Source organism: Leopardus geoffroyi, chromosome D4 (genome assembly GCF_018350155.1).
Source record: "Leopardus geoffroyi isolate Oge1 chromosome D4, O.geoffroyi_Oge1_pat1.0, whole genome shotgun sequence".
Lineage (NCBI taxonomy): Eukaryota > Metazoa > Chordata > Mammalia > Carnivora > Felidae > Leopardus > Leopardus geoffroyi.
In genome coordinates, this window is record NC_059342.1 from 80,942,897 (window position 1) to 80,962,273 (window position 19,377).

Here is a 19,377-nt window from a genome sequence, read left to right on the forward strand (position 1 = left end):
ACCTCTGGCCATATCTGGCCCAGTTCTCCCCCTCCAGGAGTTCCTAGTGTGGAGAATGAGAGGGGTGCCCAGGGAGACGACGTTAGGGGGCTCCTCTTTGATTCCAAGTCCCAGAAAGTGTCTAGACCAGCGTCCTGCATCCAGCATCCAGGAGCCCTTGCCGAGCGGGGAAGCCCAGGGCAAGGTGGGCGAGGGATGAGGGCCGGGTCTTCAAAGTGCACCTTCCACACTCCCCACCGGACCCTCACCGGGCACGCCCCCACCCCACGTGGCCTCCCTGCCTCCCCAGGGCCAGGGGTTCCAGCTTTAACTTTGCTGAGTGATTGTGCCGCTCAGGGCAGTGGGAGCCTACTGATGCTGGAGAATAAATTTACCATGTTTTGTAGAGCATGCGGAAGCATATTTGGGGGGTTTAATCTTCTTAATAAATCGTTCTCAGATTGTACGCTATTAAACCCGTGGAAAATTCATGAGCACGCTGGGAATAGAGACCTCATCGGGAAGGTTTGACATGAACAACACAATAAACGCAGCTTCTAAATTGGGTCAGGGAAGCCTCCAAGGCCCAGAGAGAGGACATTCCCTTTCGCTTGGCCTTCCCCAGGCCTATAAATTAATCATGCACACAAAGGGGGCCTTGTCCTCTCTTGTCAGAGCCCGGGGTTGTGTCTGTGCCCACTGACCCACCCCTACTCCCACCTCAGCTGCAAACAGAGCTCCTGGTGAGGCATTTCAGCTACCGTGCTTTGTTATTTCTGTGTCTCCAAAGCAAGGTGGGTGTTCATTTCAGCAAGAGAGATGTAGGTTAGATAGGGGGAAGAACTTCCTGGCTGACCGTGGGGTGGTGTGAAATCCCGGAATGGGCTGCTCAGGGAATTCTTTTCTTCAGGGCTTTTAAGACCTGGCAGGCTCTGTCTCCCTTTGGCACTCTGGGGCCACTGCCCTGTGACAGCAATGACCGGAACAGACCTTGCCCTAGGGTCTGGTCTCAGGAAGCCACGCTGGAAATTGCCCCTTTCTGGGCCATCTTGGGGGCATTTATCACCTGCCTGGCCTAAGAGGCCCAGCTGATTGGATACAAGGCCAGCATCCTCCAAGCCCAGACTCTCACCCTGGTCTAACACGTGGCCTTTGGAAAAGGGAAGTCAAGTTAAGTGTCTCTCTGTGGTTTCCAGGCTGCTGCTGAACTTCAGTGGGCCCCCTCCCTTCCCTACTGTCCTCTGCCTGTTGGAATCCTACTCAAAGGCCTGGCCCAGATGCCACCTCTTCTGTGAAGCCTTCCTTGATCTCCACCTGCCCTGCCCAGTCAGGATCAGTTCCTTCCTTCCTTATGCTTCCTCTGTCTTGGGCCCTTGTTGGTGGGTCCCTCTGGGAGCTCATGTATCCTACCAGACTATTAGCTCCCTGAGGACAGGGACTGTGTCTGAGCCCTCACAGGACTGTGCTAGTACTTACATGGGTTTTCAAATGCCCGCTCCTGGGAAGTGTCTCTTATGCACCCCAGTGTGGGGGCTGAATGGCCTGGCTTCCGGATGCCAGCTGTGGGAGTCCTGGGCCCTGAACCAGGACCAGAGTGGGGACAGAAGGGCAGGCACAGGAGGAAGTTTCTGGCAGGCCGTGGCTGACCCTCTCTTCATTCCCTTGGTTCTGACATTTCACAAGTCTTTCTTCTTCTTCCTCTGAGTCTGCTTAAAGCCCTCTGATTCTGCAGGTCTTTGGAGGGAAGTGGAATCGGCCCTCAAGGGTGCACAGCAGCCCCAGGCGCCCCCTTGCTCGTGAAAACCAGCCCTATGCTAGCACAAGCCTGGGCAGGTGCAGCCTCCGTGAGCATTTTGGAAGGGGTGACGTGTAGGTCTGAGGCTGGACAGGCAGGCAGTGGGGGTGAAGTTCACTGTCAGCACCAGGGAGGCCCTGGTGTGGGGGAGGGAGAGAAGCCTTTCTCTGGGGAGAGCGCATTTGGGAGGTGTTCCCGGGTAGCCCACTGGACCAGGCGGGAAGAGGGGGGTCCTGGAGGAACAGGAGAAGGCAGTGGCTGAGCCTCCAGGCCTCAAGTGTGTCAGGGGCTGTGTGTGTGTGTGTGTGTGTGTGTGTGTGTGTGTGTGTGCGTGTGTGTGTGTGTCAAGAAAGCTGGTGGCCCCTGACTTGGTGTGGAGCTGGCCAACTCAGGCAGTCAATGCCTCGGGAGGTCAGCAGGTGGAGAAAGAGAGCCTGAGATCTGTGGGGTCAAGGAGGCCTTCAGGCTATTCATTGGATGGCACTAATTCAGTACCTAAAAATAATCCCGGACTCCCCACAGCACTTCAGAATTTTCCAAGCTCTTTCAGACCTGCAAACTCATTTCAGTCTCCACCAGCCTGGGAGGAAGTGAGTGCCATCCTTATTTGACCATGGGGGGAAGATAGAGTTCTGGAGCAAATCTGGGGAGAGCCGGCGGCGGCCAGATGGTGGTAGGAACCCTGGCTCCACGGCCCCAGGTTCCGCGTGGCCTCCTGTGGCCCTGCTCGGACATGGAGTGAGGGAGGCATTGGCCCAGCCCGCAGGGCAGAAGGCCGTCGGGAAGGAAGGTTGGGTGGCGGAGCAACAGATACAGTGGAGAAGTGAGGAGGTCTGACGGGGTGGTGGCGACATCAGCGGGGACTTCCTGTGGCACTACTTCGAGGCCAGGTCTTGGGAAAGGAAGGATTCCCAAAAGCAGAGAGCGTGGGGCATGGAGGTGGATGCCGTCCAAACACAGGGCGCTGGTGGGTGAAGACAGACGGCAGCAGGCAGATTTAGGCCCAGCCAGCTTGCGAAGCCTGGACTCCCCAGCCTGAGCGGCTCCCCAGCCTGAGCAGTCACATTGAAGGAGCTGCTGTGGAGGACCCTGGGGACAGTCCCAGGCCCAGTGGTCTTTATTGGGGGGCAAACGGTGGCTGCACTCCAGAAATCCCTTCTCTGTCCTCATCCTCCCTGCCAGACCTCTTGCCCCAACCCACTTTTTTTCTCCTTTTAGTATAAAGAAGAGAGAAACTTGCCTCTTAAGATGGCAAAGTGACTGAGGATAGGAAAATGATCGGAGAAAGAGAGGTGGTTGCCACGGAAACCATAAAGTAGAAGCAGAAACTTTCGGGACAGCAGACCTAGTGGCCGAGGGCCGCGGCTGTGGGGGGGACCCGGCCCAGGCCAGTCTGGAATGTCCTCTGCTCAATGCCCCAGGGCCAGCTGGTCAGTGCTGGGATCTGGGAGCCCTGGAGCAGGAGGGCCACCCGGTGGCTCCCAAGCCTCGGGGGGTGAGGTGCCCGGGACCAGAGTGAGGTAAGCAGCTTGTGATCCGAGGAGGAGCCCGTGTCTTCTGTCCAGATGCCTGCACGGTTCGGAGCCACCAGTCACACTTAGCCTGGAGTAGCACAGAGGTTCCCTACAGGTCTTTGCATGATGTCTCATTTCACTGTTCTAACACGCAGAAATGACTCGGCCCCGGACCGGGGAGTTCACAAGGTAGCTTTCTACATGTTGCCTCATGCAAACCCTGTGATAGTCCTGGGCAGGACAGTATTCGTATTGTAGAGTGGGAAGATGAGGACCAGAGAGGTTAAGGGATTTGCCTGAGGTCACCCGGTGGAGTACTCCCAGGGGTGGGATCCCCACCCCTAAAGTGCTGAGCTGGCCCTGCATCCCTGCCACTTTTGGTTTTATTTTGTTTGTTTATTTTATTTTATTTTATTTTGTTTGTTCTCTCTGCAGCTGTGTGCTCCCTGTGCCTCCAGATCTTTCTCATCCCTTACTCTAGTAGCATTTCCTCTGGGGCATTGCTGTTTGCTTCCTGTACAAACCTAGGAGAGTTGCTTCTCCCTGAGGCTCGATTTTCCCATGTGTAAAATGGGCATAATAGTAACTTTGGCCTCTAATATTTGTTGTGAGTGAAGACCACCCAAGTCAAGCGCTCGGCGCATTGCCTGGCACAGAGGATACCCTCAGAAATCTCTACTGGCTGCACCTGAACCTGACAAGCACCCGGTGGGGTGAGCAGGGCTGGGATGTAATTTCCTGTATGTTATAGAAGTTTCTTTTTTTTTTTTTAATTTTTTTTAATGTTTATTCATTTTTGAAAGAGAGAGACAGAGCACAAGCAGGGGTGGGGAGGAGAGAGAGGGGGACACAGAATCCGAAGCAGGCTCCAGGCTCTGAGCTGTCAGCACAGAGCCCGACACGGGGCTCGAACCCACGAGCCGTGAGATCATGACCTGAGCCGAAGTCGGACGCTTAACCGACTGAGCCACCCAGGCACCTCTAGAGAGGCTTCTTTATCTGTGAAACGGGTCTGATGAGGTCCTGCCTTTCTCGGGGAGTTGGAGAGGTAGACGAAGATCATGTCTGTGGAGCCTTCGGAAACTGTCGAGGCCGGTTGGGGATAGCACTAGAGTCTGCAGCCCAGCCTTAAAACTGGCCGCTAAGGCCCCCGTGGGCACTGGACACCTCAGCCTACATGGTCTCTGCCAGACTTCCTGCCAGAGGGAGGGGAGGAGGGCAATCGGGACCTGCCCAGTTAATCCTGAGGGCGACGCTCAGACCTGCTGGAGGTTTGGGTCTGAAAGGAGCCTTTGGAATCCCACGTGGCCTCGTGGGCCTGCTCCCGAGTCAGAGCCAAGCCTTCGATTTCTCCGGGGAGAGGCCAGAGAGCCAACTGTATTATGAACTGGCAGAAAGGCAGCACACTGCGTGCGAAAGATAATGGGGGAAATTTATCGGATGGGCTATAAATCACAGAATGAAAGCACCGAAACCTGTGGGGAGGAAAATTAATGAGTCCTGAGCTACGACTCGTTTGGGGTGGGGGCCGAGGGCATTTGGCCCCATTTCACTTCATGGCGCTGAGGCCCGGAGGTCTGGGGACCCCCCAGAGGTCTGGGGACTCCCGTGGCACGTTTATGTGGACGGCGCTTTCCCGAATTCACGACTGTGATGCCCCCGCCTCTTGATTGGCAGCAGCCATGCGACGGCACCGGGCTGGGCACCGGGGTTATGATGCGAGCCGGGCAAGCAGGACCCGATCCGCCAGGAGGGCAGCGTGCCGGCAGAGGTAAATGTGACATGAATCACCGAAAAATAGATTTCACTGCACAATGAGGGCTCCCTGGAGGAAAAGGTGCAGGGAGCCCGGAGAAAATGGTGTGGGGCAGGCCTTTGGGGGGAAGCAGGGAGTTTGGGGAGCAAGGGGGGGGGTCCTCTGGAAAGGAAGAGTGAGGGGAGTGGGCCACGTGGCTCAGGGGGGCAGAGGTGGAGGGATGAACTGGAAAGACTGTCCAAAGGCAAGTAAGGCCAGGGTGGCTGGGACAGAGGGCTGTTGTAAAGTGCTCTCTCCGGCTGCTTCGTGGAGAGAATCGACTCGGGGAACATTTGGGAGGACGAGTCAGGAGCTGTGGGCGTCCCCAAAGCTAGAGACGGTGGTCACCTGGATTTGAGTCATGACAGCAGAGCTGGAGAGAGGTGGACGGACCCAAGCTAGTCTTTGGAACGACCAATAGCCTGCTTCACAGAGGGGCTCAGAGTCTAGGAAGCACGCATGCTCCGAGTGGAAACAGTGGGAGCAAAGACATGAAGGAGAGAAGGGGGGTGCGGGTCGCTAGAGACCAACATGACCAAGGAAAATAGGTGGGTGTAGGCTGGAGAGGTGAGATCAGGAACTGGGGCCACACCCAGGGACCACCACCTTGGCGGGCAGTAGTAGTGAGGCCAAGTGCCCTGCCTCACTGCTCCACGATGCCCTTTTGCAAACAAAATTACCCAGGGACACGTGAGGGGAGACTACGTGCAGCAGTACCGGGTCACCATTAGGGACTAGGCTATGTGAGATCGAGTCCCGTGCCTGCCACAATCACCTTTCCGTGCCTGTAAAAAAGGAGAGGGTGTTGTTATACGGACTCATTGAATTAATGCTGCCTGGCAGAGAGCGAGCTCTGTATTGGGGTTAATAACTGTGTCCTGTGTGACCTTGGGCAAGGCTCTCCCCTCTCTGGGCCTTGGTTTCTCCTGGCTGGTTCTGCAAATACTTCAGGTGAAGATTCTCTCGAATCTCTGTGGGGCCGGCAAGTGTCCAGCTTCTGAGGGTGGCCAGAGGGCAGCAGTAAGCTGTCAGTGTCGCCTCAGATGGGACTGTGGCCCTCCCAGCCCTGTAAAGGGACACCAGGCCTACTGGAGCTGTAAGGGGATATTTTAATCAGCCCAGGACCTGGTGAGGTCGCAGGGCACACAGACCAGGACAAAGGGGGCCAGTCAGGGCTGCTGCCTGGCCTGAGCTGACCTGCTGGGCCCCAGAATCTAGGCAGGCTATGGGGAGCTGGGGAGGGAGGTGGAAGCTGGGGGCTTCTCTGAGGGGTGAGGACTGTGGGTAAACTTTGTTATTCTCCATTCTGAGCCTCAGCTTGCCCGTCTGTACTGTAGAGTTCTGAGAAAGGGACAGGAGACAGATAGGTTGCAGTTTAGAAAAGGCTTGTGACACTGTTGAGGGCTGGAGTCCCAGAACCCACAGAGCCAGGGACCTGAGAGAGAGCCAAAGGGGGCTTGTATGGCCAGCATGGGCTCACTCTCTGCTAGGTAAAAATGCAGACTCCTGGGCTCTTCCCAGACTGGCTAAACCGCTGTCCCCAGTAGGCCTGGGCATCTGCATTTTAACCTGCTCTCCAGGGTACCGAAGCGCCTCGAATCTGAGAACCGAGGTTTTGCGCCATCCCCTTTGCCCCCGAGAGGGTGGGGGAGGCCAGTTCATGTCACTCAGCAGGCTGGAACCCTGTGCCACGACACCCTGGGGATCTCAAAGGGCACAGCCCTCCCCACGGGGCACCAGGGCCAAGGACTTTGTCCTAGGGATCTATAGCCCAGTAGGGGGCAGCACTGAAGGCCGCTCCTGAGGGCTCCAGGCTGCTCTGTGGGCCCCCCACCCCGGCAGGGGCAACAGGAGGACACAAGAAAGAGGTAAGAGAAAGCAGGTCTAGAAAATTCTGAAGCCACCTTGCAGCTTCCTGGGGCAGAGGCTACAGGGGAAGAGGAGAGGGCTGTGGGTCAGGCAGGCAGGCAGCAAAGGGGCTTTCATAACCCAGGTTGCCCTTTGCTGTCTCAGCCCCGCTGTCCCCCCCCCCCCCCCCCACAGGCCCAGGGCCCTCTGGGCTTTCTAATAAAGATCAGCCAGAGGTCACCCCCCCTCCCCCAACTTAGGCATTTTAGCCAGGAGGGGTGTGGGGGTGGGGCTGCTCAAACTAGCTCCTCCTTACTGTGCCTGGAATAGCTTCATCTGCTACTGGGAACTGACAGAGGACCTGGGGACATCTGACTGACCCTGGGCAAGTCCCAAGCTCTCTGACTCCTGGGTCAAGTGTGGGCTGACCACTAGATCCCTAAAGGCCTTCTGCAATTCCTAGTTGTGGGAAGGCACTGTCACTTTTAGACTTTCTGAGGACAGGGGCCAGTTTGATAGTGAGCTCCCCATTGTCAAAGGTATGCCAGACGAGACTGGGTGAATTTTGCTTCCTTTTGGGCCTTTGCCTGTGGTCCTGGACCATCCCCCTTTCACACACCATCTGTCTGTCTATGTTAATCATTAGTCACCAGGAGAGCCCCACCTGGTGAGAGGGGCAAGTCCCAGCCAAGGGGACTGCTGATTTCCAGGATGCCCCTGAACTTGTTTTCCTTGGCCCCAAACTTTGAGCTACTTCCTGTTTGAGCAGGCACAGAAATTCTAGGGCCCCAGCCCTTCCTCCTCCCCCTGGTGGAATTTCCAGACAAAATGCTGTTCCCAGAGTGGGGGCAGGGCCGGCATTGTTCTTGCTGTCTAGAGTTGAGGGGTGACAGGTCACAGAAGCTACACTTAATTCTCACCTATGTGGCCTTGAGATGCCAGCTTTGGGCCTGGTGGGATCCCCAGGAAAAGTCCAGTAAATGTGAGAACCATGGCTCTGGCCCAGCCTGCCCCTCCTCTAACACCTGCTGTGGTTCCCATCTATGTTCCAGACTGGGCACAGAGGCTCTGAGTGTCAGCGCCAAGGGTTCACTCAGGCCAACCCCATTTTACAGGAGGGGAAACAGGGGGCGGGGGACTATGAATGGGAGGGGACTTGCTCAGAGGCACACAGCAGAGCAAAGGCACTCATTCATCCGTTCGTTTATTCTGTGCAAGCTCCTGGTTAGAGTCAGGACTTACAGCCTGGCCTCCTGATCAGCTCCAGGTTGCTGCTTAAAAGTAAACTCTGAAGCCTGCTGTCTGCATGTCACAATGAAGAAAGCCAGGCCCGGAGAGGTGAAGTGACTGGCCCCTGGCACCACAGCTGCCCTTCTTGAGAAAAGAATGGGGGCTTTGAGCCGGGCTCCTTCCAGTCACCTCATTCACCGGGTATATATTGAATGCTGTTTTGTGCACTGGGGACATGGCTGTGACAGGACTAAACAAGGCCCCTGCCCTCATTACAGTTTGAGGGAAGAAAAGCGATTAGTGAACAACCAAATACACAGATAAGATAGTTTTAGGATGCAGTAAGTTGAAGAAAATAAAACAGGGCAGTGGGACAGGGGGTGGGGATTGGGGCAGAGGCACTTGAGACAAGGCGGCGAGGGTGGGCCTCTGAAGGTGTGTTATTTGAGCTGAGGCCTAAATGACAGGAAGGAGCTGGCCATCTGAAATTCCAGGGTCAGTGTGTGAGGGAAAAGGAACAGCACATGCAAAGGTCCTGAGGCGGGGCTATGTTTGGCATGCTCAGGGATTGGAAAGACATCTAGTCAAGTCTACAACCATCTTAGCCAGCGGCTCTCCAATAAAGCTGTGAGAAAACTCCTTTAAGAATATAGCTTCCTTGGCCTCGCCCACCAAGATTTGGATTCGATGATGCTGGGAGTGGGGCCCCGGAACCTGTTTCTGAAGGCTCCGATGTAGTTCCTGGGCATCTGGCCTATCCCCTCACCTGCAGGCTTGCCTTATAAAGCCAGGCCTTCCCTGATCGTTGCAGAATGGGGATCAGAGAGGGCTATGACTTACCAAAGTCAGGCAGTCACACAGCGGCAGATCTAGGCCTAGAGCCCTGATCCTCTGCCTCCACGATCAGGGTTCTTTCCTTACATTTCACTCCTCCCCGTATGGAGGTGCCACCTGGGCCTCACTGCCACTTGGGCCTACCTCCCCATCTCTTCTGCCTGACCCCACCCCTCACATACTCCATACAGCCTCCTCTGGAGTCCCCACATCATCCTCTGCTCCAGCCTCACCATTCTACACACTGCCCCCAGCATATGCCTTGCTGGTTTTTACCTCAGGGCCTTTGTTCTTGCCGTCTCCCCCTCCAAGAATACAGTCCTCTGCTCTGTACCCAGTCAAATCCTACTCAGCCTTCAGGTTCAATGCCAGTGACTCTTTTTTTGGGCAGTCTTCCAGGACTTCTCCCTCCTCTGAATTCCTTAGTGCTGACTTTAAATCAGATGGGGTCACCCATTTTCCCCAATTGCTGCCACCTTCTCTCTTAGTGAGTCCTCCTGAGAGTTCACTCTGGGCTGGTAACTATGCTGACCAGCTTTGGCTGTCCTCTCGAGGGGCCCAGATTAGCGAGAAAAGAAATAGGCCTGAGGGACAGATGTTGACCAGTTTATACACAAGGTTTTTTGTTTTGTTTTTTTAACTTAAAAAAAAAATGTTTATTTGTATTTGGGGGTGGGAGGAGCACAGAGAGAGGAAGAGAGAGAATCCCAAGCAGGCTCTGCGCTCTCAGCGCAGAGCCCAATGTGGGGCTCGATCCCACAAACCGTGAGATCATGACCTGAGCTGAAATCAAGAGCTGGATGCTCTGGGGCGCCTGGGTGGCTCAGTTGGTTGAGCGTCCGACTTTGGCTCAGGTCATGATCTCATGGTTCGAGGGGTTGGTTTGAGCCCCGCATCAGGCTCTGTGCTGCCAGCTGGGAGCCTGGAGCCTGTTCCGGATTCTGTGTCTCCCTCTCTGTCTCTCTGCCCCTACCCCACTTCTGTGCTCACTCTTGCTCTCTCTCTCAAAAATAAATACACATTAAAAAATTTAAAAAGAGTCAGATGCTCAACCGACCGAGCCACCAGGCACCCCTATACACAAGGTTTTGATCTGCTATGATATTTGACCTTCTGCGACCTCACAAAGTAGAAGTGTCATTAAGCCCATTCTACAGTTGAGGAACTGAAGGCACTGATCTGGGGTCACGCAGTCAAGGAGTGCTGGTTCCTCACCCCGAGTCCCACACTCTTTCGGCACCCCGCCTAGACGGGAGCCTCCTAGGAGCTGGCTCCTGGGCCAGTTCATCTGTCCTCCTCAGTGGGATCTGCGAGGATTGAGTGAGGCCCCTCCCAGCTGGGACCCAGGCCCGTGCCAGCCATCAAGTGGCTCACAGATGACCAGGCAGGACGGCCTGGGAAGGGAGGGGGCTCTCCGACCTCACGCTGGGACCATATGCCACCCCCTCTGGTCACCCAGTGGGCATGGAGCTGTCTGGGCCCATCAGATAGAAGGGGAGAAGGAAGCCCCGAGACCCGGAGCCTCAGCCCCAGGCCTGGGCCCCGAGAAGGAGGGGCCGTGGGCCCACCTGGAGCTTGGCAGCATTTCTGGGTCAGGGCAGGGAGAGGAAGTACAGGGAGAGAGTTGCACCAGGCCTGGCCATCTGGGTTGAAACGCCGGCTGCTAGGGAGGGGGTGAGGAAGGAGGGCCGGGGCTGGGCCCTGGAGACTGGATCCCAGGCTTCCCCAGCCCTGGGATTGGAGCCCTGAGCTTGGGGGGCAGCCGGTCCGGAGTGGAAGCCCAGTGTACCTTGCGGGCAGAAGGCAGCAGACATTCTGGGAGGGGCGGTCTGGGGGACTGAGAGGAGAAAGGGGGTCTTGGCAGTTCTGTTTAAGTCCCAAGCTGGCCTTACCCCCCAACATCCACGTGTGACATCGGGCGAGTCACAACCTCTCTTGGCGTCCCTTTTCCCTCTGTGGGGAGTGACGCTGCCCCACCGTGACTGTTCCATGCTGGGGTGTGAGGGGCAATCAGACCCGTGATGATTGGGGAACTGATGCCACATCTGGGTTTGTGATGAGTGAGGCAGCGTCCTCGGGGCAAGTGGCTGTTCCGTGAGGCCTCCGTTTCTCCGACTCCATCGTCTACTCTGCCGGTGCCTTCTAGCTCTGCCATCCCAGGATTTTTTGGCAGGTTGTTGGCATGGACGAAGGAAATACATATTCTCTGGGCCTCTGGAGGGAACACATAGGTGCTGGTTTGAGACTGGAAGAAATTTCTACATCCTGATGGAATCCTGTGGAGGTGGGCTGGGCTGAGATGTCTCATCCCTAACACGAGGGAATCTGAGGCCCAGAGATGTCAAGAGGCTTCCTCTGAGTCACACAGCACCCAAAGAAACACAATGAGCTGCCAACTGGCCTCCTCCCCTGCTGGAGGTCTGATGTCTCCCAAGGGCTCACCCTCAGTCCAGCTGTGGGTGGCTTTAGACAATACACTCCCCAGGGGTCTACACCCACATTTGGCCAGTCCCCCAGTGCCACCTGTGTTGGGGGGGGCAGAGCCATCTGAGCCTGGGGTCAGCACGGCCCTGAGTGGGCCATTGTCTGGGAAGGATGTTAGTAAATTTGTTGGTGGCTTTAGGGAGGGAGTCTGGGGGGCAGTGGAGCTGGTGGACACCTGGCTGGGCCTCGAGTGTGACCTCACAGGGCTTGTTTCCACTTCTACTGCGTGGGGAGAGCCCCTGTTTCACTGCAGCCTGACGGAGGTCCTCCTCCTGGCCCTGCCGTGTTCCTGGATGCAGGCAGAGGCCCGTGACCTCAACCATCAGTGCCCCCCCCCCCCAAAATACCCCTGCCCAGGGCTTCAGCCACTCAAAGCTTGAGGCTGGCCTGGGAGGCGGATGCATTCAAGGCTGCCTGGCCGGGACTTCCCCTGGTCACTGCTGTCTACCCTTGTCCCGACAGGAAGCCTGACAGGTCTGAGCCCTCTCGACACCCATTGTGTAGGGCCTGGTGTGGGCTCCAGTGTTTCCCCTGTCAGGACTGCTAATCTTCTTCACCTCCTCCTGTTCCTTGTCGAAGCTGGCTTTTATGAAAAGTTCCAGGCTGCTACCCCTCCTCCGCCTCTGGGTTAAGTCCTGCTCAACCTTAAGAACTTTGCTTTTTCCAGCTTGCCTGGGTTCCAATCCGGACTCCTTAGCATAAGCTGTGTGACGTTAGGGAAGTTACTAACCCTCTCTGTGCCCGCAAGATTTTCTGTAAAACGAAGGCGGTAACCACCTGCCTCAAGATTTATGTGAAATTTAAGGAGATAATGTGCACTGAATGCTACAGACAGGGTCTGGCACACAATAAATGCCAAATATGGTTTATCAGTATTAAATACAAACTTCATCCTCAGACAGACCTTTCCAGGACAAACTTGTAACCCTCCTCTGTGGAAAGTCTTGGACTTTTGTGTTCCCCTTCGGGGGTGAGCACCTCTCCTCCCTGGGTGGAATCTAATGTTAGATGAATGCTTCTTCCTGTTCTTACACAGAATGGCCCCTCAGTAAGGGCCAGGCCCTTCTGCCTTCTGCTCACCTCTGTCCTAACACTAGAGGGCAATTGTCCTTTATGGGCAGTTTAAGCCTTTTCAGGGGTAATTCTGACAATATGCATTTTTGTTCCTCCTTCACTGACTTTATTTTTAAATTAAAAAAAAAATTTTTTTTTAATGTTTATTTTTGTGAGAGAGAGAGAGTGAGCAGGGGAGGGGGAGACAGAGAGGGAGACCCAGAATCCGAAGCAGGATCCAGGCTCTGAGCTGTCCGCCCGATGCGGGGCCCGAACTCACAAACTGTGAGATCATGACCTGAGCTGAAGTCAGATGCTTCGCTGAATGAGCCCCTCGGCGCCCCCCTCCCTCACTGACTTTAAAGCTAACTGTGGGATGGGGAGACTGCACTAGGCTGGCCCCCACCCCTGCCTCTGGTGCCTCTCCTGACCTGACCCCTGCCTGGCTTGTGGTTTACCTGGACTTACAGCCCAGCTCTAAGGCTGCCCACCCCCACCGCTTCCCAGCAGGGTATTATTCTTCTCCTGACATCCAGATGCTGACAGTTCTCTACCCAGAGGGAATGTCTTGGGGTCCCTCTCTTCCTGATCTTCTCTGGTGTCCTCATACAGCCCAAGTGGTGGGATGTGGCGGGCTCCAGAGGGTCTCTCAGTGGGGCCCAGACTGCTCTAATGCGGTGATATTTGAGCTGGGTCCTGAGGGATAAGGAGGGGTTCACCAGATGCAGAAGGAAGAGCTTCATTGCAGCCATCTGATCAACAATGCAAAGGCAGGTGGGAAGGAGCAGGTGTCTTTGGGGAGCAGATCGCTAAGGGGCTGGAGTGGACAGGGGTACAAGGGGATGTGGCTGCTCTGTGACAGAGCTTGGTCCTTTTCAGTACTGTGCGAGTTCACCTGTGGAGGCTTTTGAGGGCAGGAGGAGGGGGGTGGAGGGTTAGATCTGATTTAGCCAGCCCCTGTCCCCCGCCTGCCTGCACTTACTAAACATGCAGACTCCCAGGCCCCATCTGGAACCACCAAATCAAGTGTCTTGGGGGAACCCAGAAATATACATGTTTAACGAATGGGGTGATTTGGAGGCTCAGGGGTGTGAAGGCTGCAGCCTTGATCCCAACCCAAAACAGCAGGTTGAGGAGGCGGGAGGTGGGCCTATTCAGGAGACCCTCTGCGGTCGAGATAGGAGTGGAGAACAAGACCACCGACAGACCGTGGGCTCTGTGGGACCCCGGCTCACGGATCAGCAGGGCCTGGGAAGCCTGTGCTGGCCAGGGCAATGACAGAGGGCTTCCCTTTGGAGGGGAATGTCGCAGGAAATGGTGGTAGGGAGGGTGTTTTGAAGTGCCCCTCATCTTGTCTAGGTGGCCTCCAGAAAGGGGGCTGCTTACATTTAAAAGGAGGAGGCCACAGGGGCAGCGAAAGGGAGTGGGTGGCTTGCTCCACAGCAGCGGGATTGATTCCAGATGCTGTGCTGGGGTGTGCAGGGAGCTGCCTTTTGTCTGCCTGCCGCCCTGGGGGTCCCGGGACAGGAGGAGGGACAGGGGGCCCAGGTGCCTTGTCTTCCAGCTCTTCCCCTGTCCCCTGCCTCCTCAGTACCCCAGTTGGTTCCTACTCCAGACGCTCCTGAGGCCTGCAGAGATGTTCAAAGGCCAGGAATGCAGAAGCTTCTTCCTCTTCTATAGCTGACCCTCTTACCGCCACAAGGTAGATAGGTGGGGGGTCCATAGCTTCTCCTTGCAGGTGGGGAAACTGAGGCACAGAGGACTTGAGAAGCCCAAGCATAAGCAGAGAGACTATGCCAAACCTTTGGAGCCCAACTGTGTTTACAGATGAGGTCCTGAGCTCCTAGCTACATCCCCCCTCCCTCTACGCACACACAACAACAACTAAATCTGCCAATTGGGGAGTCCAGGCCAAGACCACTCACTTTAGCCACTGAGTCTGTTGGCAGGGAACCTCTCGTCCCCTGACTGAGCAGGGCATTCCTGCTTTGGGAAGGAAACCGGGCCTGATGAACTCCAAGCACTGGGAACAGGACTGTTGGCCCCACCTTGAGCTGGACTTCCTGGGAGCCCTCCAGCCCCCAAAACTGGAGGGCCTGGCTGTGGAGGTCATTCTTTAGAGTGACAGGTGTCTGTGGGAGCCCCACCTGAGTGGGGAGGCTGAGCCAGAGGATGATGAATGCTAAGATGGCCCACAGCTTGCCTCTGGATGGAGGGACTGGGTACAGCTTTTCCCTGGGGCCTCTGCTCTTGGAAAAGAGGCTCCTGGGCAGTGTTAGCTATTGAGAATGAGCTACAGCAATACTTAACGCCACGGACGTTAATGGTATCCTTGCAGGCACTGTGGTTTTCCATCGGCCCCAGGGACTGGCCAGCACTCTGGGGAGAGGGGCCAGAAGGGTTCTTTGGACAACCCAGATTAGGTTTGGAGAAGCAGTACCCCTCCTGCCCCTCCCCCCCCCTCCCCATCCCAGGATGGCGCCTGGCTTCCAGCTGTGATCCAGGCTCCTCCGACCTGGGGGCCCTCCCCCTGGCTGAGGGAGCCCGAGAGGGGGCTCCCTTTGCGAGGTCCAAAACCCGGCCTGGATTTCTGCCCAGACTGCCCCGCCGCCCCGCCCCCCCCAAGGCCACGCCTTTCCAGCTGTTCTGGAGGGCTTCCAGACTGTCTCCAGCGCCCATGTGTGACTGCATGTTGGGAGGCAAGACCACTAGCCTCTGCCACTTTCTGTATGACAAAGGCAAGTCAGCCCTCCCTGGCAGGGCCTCAGTTTCCCCTTAAGGGAAGGGAGCTCCCGCAGGTAGTTGTCTGAATAATTTACAAGGTAAATCCAGCTCCAGGGACAAGTTAGGGGAGAGACAGAGACAGACAAGGGCCAGGATGGTCAGGGAAGGCTAGAGAATTTGGGTCCTGGAAGTAGGGCCTTTGGGCCAGGCAGACCCTTTTGGGAGTAGGGCAAAGAGGAGTGAGAAGGAGGCAGCTGTAGGGGAGGCTGGAGAGAGTGGTTTGGTTGGGGCCCAATGGTTGGAGCTTCAAATACCAAGGAAGGTTGTTTGGACTTGGGGAGCCGTGGAAAGTTCTTGAGCTGGGGAGTGAGTGACCTGGAGAAGTTTTTCAGCACAAGGCCATAGCAGGAGCTGGCAGCTCTCTTCTCCCAGCCTCAGTTTTGCGTCTCTCCAGGAGCGTCAGGACTCTTCTGCTGCCTTCCCAGAGCAGCTGTGAACGCTCGGCGGGAGGCAGACCTCACGGCCTCCGTGGTGGCGTATTTGGGGGACGGTCTAGATCACAGGGGGCAGAATGTTGAGATTTGGCCAACCCTGCGAGATACGCGGGTGTTCATTACGCTCTCTCTACTTCCTGTGCGCTTGAGAGAGAAACACCACAATTGTAATTATATACAAATAATATGTGTATCCAACGGGACCATTTTTAAACTGTGAAGAATAGGCAAGTTTTCTGCGTGAAAGGGATGTCTTTTCAAGCCAGCGAGGGCCAGGAGCTCGCCAGGCGCTGTTTGTGGATCCACACTCCACTCTGTGAGCTTGGGGCAGAAACGCGCCCTGCAGCGTCAGCCTCATTAGGACCCTAATTGAAGGTGACCGGTTTCGCCGCGCGGTGCCCGCCTGGCCGCCTTGCGTGCGTCCTCTCCTGTGTCCGGGAGCGCGCGCACGCGAGTGTGCACCGTCTACCCCCGCGGGCGAGCTGGTGCGCCCCGTGCGTCCTGAGGTCGGGCGACTGTTCTCAGGCGCGAGGGGCGCGGACGGTGACCCTCCTGGGGACCTGCCTGGGGTCCCGGGGCACTCCGGGCCGCCTCGCCCCGCCGACTCCAGGCCGGGATTTCTCCTGCACTGACTTTCCGGGCCGGTGCCAGCCCGGCCTCCCTCCCGGTCCCCGGCCCCCGCCGCGGGGCCGGCTGCTCAGAGAGGGCGGGGGCGGGAGGAGGAGTTTGAGCGACTTTGTGGGGCAGCCGTGGCCTCGGCGGCGACCGCACCAGCGCGCGGGAGAAGGCAGGGACGCCCGCCGGGCGGGCCGGAGCGCGCGATGGGGCCCGTGTGAGCGCGCCCAGGCCCGGCCCGGTGCCCGGCGGGCGGCAGCATGTCCGCGGGCGGCAGCGCCAGGAAGAGCACCGGGAGGCCCTCCTACTACTACCGGCTGCTGCGGCGGCCCCGGCTGCAGCGACAGAGGAGCCGCTCCCGCAGCCGGACCCGGCCCGCCAGGGGTAGGCGCCACCCCGACCCCTGACCCTTGGGTCCCCTCTACCGCCACTTCACCACCTGATGCCCGGAATGCCAGGGACCCCCGATCCTCCTTCAGTCTAGATAACGGGAACCCCCCGCGCCCTTTCTGGCTGCCCATTACTGTGTCCGCTTGATCCCCCTCCCCCCTCCCCCCCAGCTTCTCCCTCATCCGCCACCGTCCTGGGGAATCCGAAGATCCCGTCTCCCCTTGTGCCTGGGGCAGGGGAAGGGAAGACTGCCATCGGGGTTCTCTTTCTTCCCTTTCTCAGATTCCACCTCCTGTACCACTGTGCCTCAGTGTACCCAGCAGCCTGGCAATGAAGTAATTTTGAGAGGGTCTTGGCTTTTCCTTACCTTTCCTTGAGAGCTTCAGCCTCTCAGCTTACGGCCGGGCGCCCATCTCAGCGCCCCCCCCCCCCACAACTTCTCTCCCCAGGGACTTAGGCTTCTCCCCATCTTGGGTGGAGGGACAAGTGATTGGACTTCAGAGGGTCCTGTCCCAGGAGTCCTTGGCTCCAAAGGAGCTGGAGCTTTTGAATCTGCCTGGGACCCCTTGGAGTGGGTGGGCCCACCCCCTTTGAAAAGTTTCTCTCTTTCAAGTCAGGAGGCAGGACAGGGAGGAGGGGAAATGGGAACAGCATTTTCTTTTTTCCAGTAACAGGATCCTCAGTTGGGAGCGCATGTGATCCAGGAGGCTGCTTTTTCCGGGGGGGGGGGGGGGGGGCGGTGGCGGGGAAGCACAACTTCCTTCAGAGGTTGGGCACCAGGTTGGGTGCAATGGAGTTTAGGGAGAGGACTCCCCGGAAGGAGGAGGGCTTCAAAGGGGACTTGGTCAAGGGCGAGGGAGAGAGAGGGGGAGAAAGAGAGGGAGAGAGAGAGAGCACGCACGTGAGCGCAGGCGGTTGGTAGCACCCAGCAGGGACCTGGGCCGAGTAGGTTATCTTGGGAAACGGGAAGGCTGAGTTTGATCAGGCCTGGGTTTGAGCAAATCTGTGCTTGGAATCCAGCAGACCTGAGGTCAGACCCCCACCCCGCTGGGTGCTGGTTGTGTGGCTTGAGCCCTGTAGTGTTGCCCCTGAACCTCAGTTTTACCATCAGCTTGAGGGCAAGTCAGGCAGTACGTGTTCATTTGCTTCCCCCAGCATGGAGAAGACTTTTCCCACAGTCGGGGCTGAACAACAACATACACGGCTTCCTCAGGAAGTAGTGAGTTCCTGAAGTAGTGAGTTCCCCATGCGTGGATGGGTTCAAGCTGAGATTGAGAGTGTGCACAGGTGTGTGCTGGGAATTTGGTCCTCCAGGGCCTCTCAAGGCCTGTGACACACATCCCCTTGCCTTCCTTGAAGTGGCCTCTGGCTGCTCCACCCCCATCCAGGCTTAGCCTGAGAGACCAGGGATCTGGGTTCAAGCACTGAGACTTTGGGCCAGTCACTTCTCTTTTCTGAGCCTCAGTTTCTCGAGCTGTGAAGAGGGCTGGCAGGACTTGTAGGGCTCAGTGAGGAAATGGGTTTATGCCGTGAGAAATGGGTGTGTACAAATGCCCCGTAATGCTCAGGCCACCCCAAGGCCTCCGCCCCTCCCCTCTCCTTGCAGATGCCCTGCATGACCTCCTCTGCACCTCAGTGCCCTTCTGTCCCTGACTGCAGAGGCGCAGGGAGAAACAGAAGTCCCCCTCTGCTCAGCTGACTGGGCAGGAGGCCCTGTGTCCCGCGGTCAGCTGAGCCCCAGCTTCCGGGCCCCACCTGTGCAGGAGCCGCTGCTTTGTGTCCCAGCCTCGAAGGAGCTCAAAGCCTGCAGGGAGTGGGGTGGAGACTGTCATTGAACAGAAGTTCTATCTGGGAAAATCAGGGAGAGCTTCACAGAGGAAGTGACATTTGGACAGGGAGTCACAAGGTGGATAGCGTTTCCCTCGGTAGAGGGGGTGGTTGAGTCAGATGTGTGCTCAAACCCCAGTTGGGCACAAAACTTTGGCCAGTTACCCCTCTAAGCCTCAGGGGCCCTGTCTGGTAAACAGGTGTAGTGACAGAAGGGTCATTTAAGAATGAGAGCAAGTACGCTGAAAGCTAGAAGCCTGTGCTGCCTGCGACTTGGGCCTCAGTTGGCGTTCTCACTCTGGCCAGAGAAACAGCCTGTGCACGACGACAGGGAGAAAGAAAATGACTTGGGTGTTGTGGACAGAATTCTTCCTGGGGTGGGGGAGGGGAAGGACCCCGAAGGGGAGCAGTAGTCTGGGCCAGAGAAAGGGCCTTGCGTGATGGGGAGTCATGGATGGGCATGAGAGCTGGCTGGCAGGGTGAGAGGTGGAGGCTGGAGGCCCCTGCCCACCTAAAGCAGCCACGGACCTCCTTCCACTAGATCCCCGGGTCCTTGCCTCTGCCCCCAGGGCCGGCCCTCCTCCTGAGGCCAGCGCCCAAACTTAGGTGGTAAGTCATGTGGGGGGAGCCACCCGGTGGCCTTGAGGCCGTCCCTTCTGACCTCAGAAGGACCATGGGGGCTTGGTCCCATAGTGGTGACATCAGGGCCCGGCGGGGTGGTCTCCAGAGCCCCAGCCCCGAACCCGTCGCTCCACACCCATTCTGGCCTCTGCCACTAGCGAGAAAGGACAATGA

General features: G+C 57.1%; 1 protein-coding gene across 8 annotated transcripts in view; it reads left to right on the forward strand.

Moving 5' to 3' along the window:
• Positions 1-19,377, forward strand: part of LOC123593296 (DAB2 interacting protein) — a 188,576-nt gene that overhangs the window by 49,881 nt on the left and 119,318 nt on the right. For 2 of the 8 annotated variants that reach the window (XM_045468947.1, XM_045468949.1), the window contains exon 1: positions 16,483-16,749. The exons of 4 other annotated variants lie outside the window; for them this stretch is intronic. In XM_045468947.1, coding sequence (XP_045324903.1) covers positions 16,626-16,749 — 124 coding nt within the window. In that variant the 5' untranslated portion in view covers positions 16,483-16,625. Of the gene's footprint in view, positions 1-16,477; positions 16,750-19,377 lie in introns of those variants that run through there. 2 more of the 8 variants (XM_045468952.1, XM_045468951.1) reach the window with 2 other exon arrangements.